Source organism: Triticum dicoccoides, unplaced genomic scaffold (genome assembly GCF_002162155.2).
Source record: "Triticum dicoccoides isolate Atlit2015 ecotype Zavitan unplaced genomic scaffold, WEW_v2.0 scaffold38628, whole genome shotgun sequence".
Classification (NCBI taxonomy): domain Eukaryota; kingdom Viridiplantae; phylum Streptophyta; class Magnoliopsida; order Poales; family Poaceae; genus Triticum; species Triticum dicoccoides.
The window spans coordinates 1-1,992 of NW_021268298.1; the positions used below are offsets into that span (position 1 = coordinate 1).

The window sequence follows — 1,992 nt, forward strand, 5'->3', positions numbered from 1 at the left end:
CGTAGAAATAGGCGTTCACAGACACCTTGACCTGGTCGGCCTCCTATGTTGAATATCATGATACCCATAGGCTTTATGACAGCTATCCCTTCTTCAACTGCCCGAGCAATCAACCCGAGGCCAAACTGGTCCTCAAAAAAAACCTGGAGGTAAGAGATGCAACAAGTTTAGAAACATAACAAATAAGCACAAGGGAAATGGAATAGAACATTCAGCCATCATATGAAACATTGTCTTGATTAATACTATGTGTGCATCATGTCAAATGATGATGAAATGCTTAGCAACTGACAAAAACTTCTATTTATAGGGATCAAAAGAGATATGTTGCAAAAAAATGAAGTTGTGCAAAAGGTGGAAGTCGAGGTGAGGAATTTCAAACATGGAATACTGCCAAAAGAGTTATTCTAGTATCCAGCATTTAGCCTAGTTGTCCTTTTAATGTAGACTGCCAGTCCTGTCCTTCCTAACCATCCAGTTAAAGTGTTAAGCTGATTATGATACTTGTGGGACCAAGTTTTCAGTACAGATCCTATATTATTTATAAAAATTATTTAATTATATCAGAGCTAGCAACACATGCCTACAAGGAAATAGCATACACTCCTAAGACAATTTTTTTCTTATATCTGGTTATATACAAAATGTAGTTACTTCATAGAGCAATCAAGAAATAAGTTCACTCCAGCTAGAGAAGCGACATGAAGACAAATCGCCATTGGTATTAGGTAAACTGAATGGAATAAGTTCAACACATTACACATGTCAATACATTTTCCTTAAGTGGTAATCATGAAGAAGGTATATCTCTACTTACCTGAAGAGCACAGTAGTTGCTCAAGGAGTACAAGAACTTCTCACTTGAATTTTCAGTCATAATCTTTGACATTGCCTCTGGATTGGGGTTAAGAATCTGAAAAGCAGATTTCGAGAGTAAGCAATTTCCTTCGGTTCTGGTCTACTATAATTTCCTTTCATGATACAGTAGTAACTAACCGTACCTGTGGTATGCAGCCAACAATGCAATCAAGTTCTATCTTGTTATCTATACAGTATGAAAGAAGATCAGATTCATGGAATTCAACTCTATCCAGCAATGTTTTTCCCTCCCTGTCATAGACCGGGAGACCATTGTCGTCTAGGGCATTCAAGTATAGATTTATCCATGCAATCTTGATGGCCCTTGGGTTAATATCCAGACCATAGACCTGCAAAGAAATAAACAATGCTCAGCTTGGGTTCTGACAGAAACAACGGCTGGACTATGAAGGTAATAATTAGCTGCTTGCAAATTAATTTGTTTGACTGACATGTGCGGATCAAAATCTAATTGGATGTCATTTCCCTCTTTCCTGCTTTAAAGGACACACTGCTCAGTTCAAGAAAAAAGGACACAATGCTCAGCGTGGTTTGAACAATGTGTGGTATTAGACTAGATCCTTGCTCAAATTGAATAATAAATGCTCGGTAGATATTATTTTCCTCAGAGGTACCAAAAGTGATATATCATTATAGAAAAGTAAATGTATAACTGATGTGGCTCCCACTTTTGTAGCAACGACGATAAGATAAATTATTGACAGAACTAGAGAAAACCACCTTCAAAGGGGACAACTTCTCTGCAAGCGCAATAGATATCCAACCATTGCCACACCCCAGCTCTCCATACGTCTTATCCCTGGAAGTGGAATCTTGATGCTGATTAAGGCCCTCATAAAAAGCGAAGGACCAATCTTCAGGAGTGAAAATGCTAGGTATCTCCATCATTGTTAGCTTCGTGCTTTGCTGGAACCCTAGAAGCAGCTGCTAAATTAGAAGAGAAAAATTGATAGTAACACTCTCCAAAGTATGTAGGCTATGCCCTATTTTTTTTCTTACTGCAATAAGTTTGATCGCTGCAGTTAGGATTGTTCTGCCAAAGATGAATTGTAAGAAGAAAAATAGATAGCATCAACCTCCAAACTCTGCAGCTTACACAAAAGAATGAAAAAA

The 1,992-nt window shown here is 37.9% G+C and overlaps 1 protein-coding gene across 1 annotated transcript; it reads right to left on the reverse strand.

Moving 5' to 3' along the window:
* Nucleotides 1-64: 64 nt before the first annotated feature.
* LOC119346084 (methionine S-methyltransferase-like) lies at nucleotides 65-1,961 on the reverse strand (the record flags this gene model as incomplete). The annotated part of the gene is made up of 5 exons (XM_037615806.1): nucleotides 1,879-1,961; nucleotides 1,600-1,793; nucleotides 1,002-1,208; nucleotides 818-913; nucleotides 65-143 (listed from the first exon to the last, which is right to left on the reverse strand). Coding segments are annotated over exons 1-5 (649 nt in total), but the record flags the coding sequence as incomplete, so codon positions are not given.
* Nucleotides 1,962-1,992: the final 31 nt, after the last annotated feature.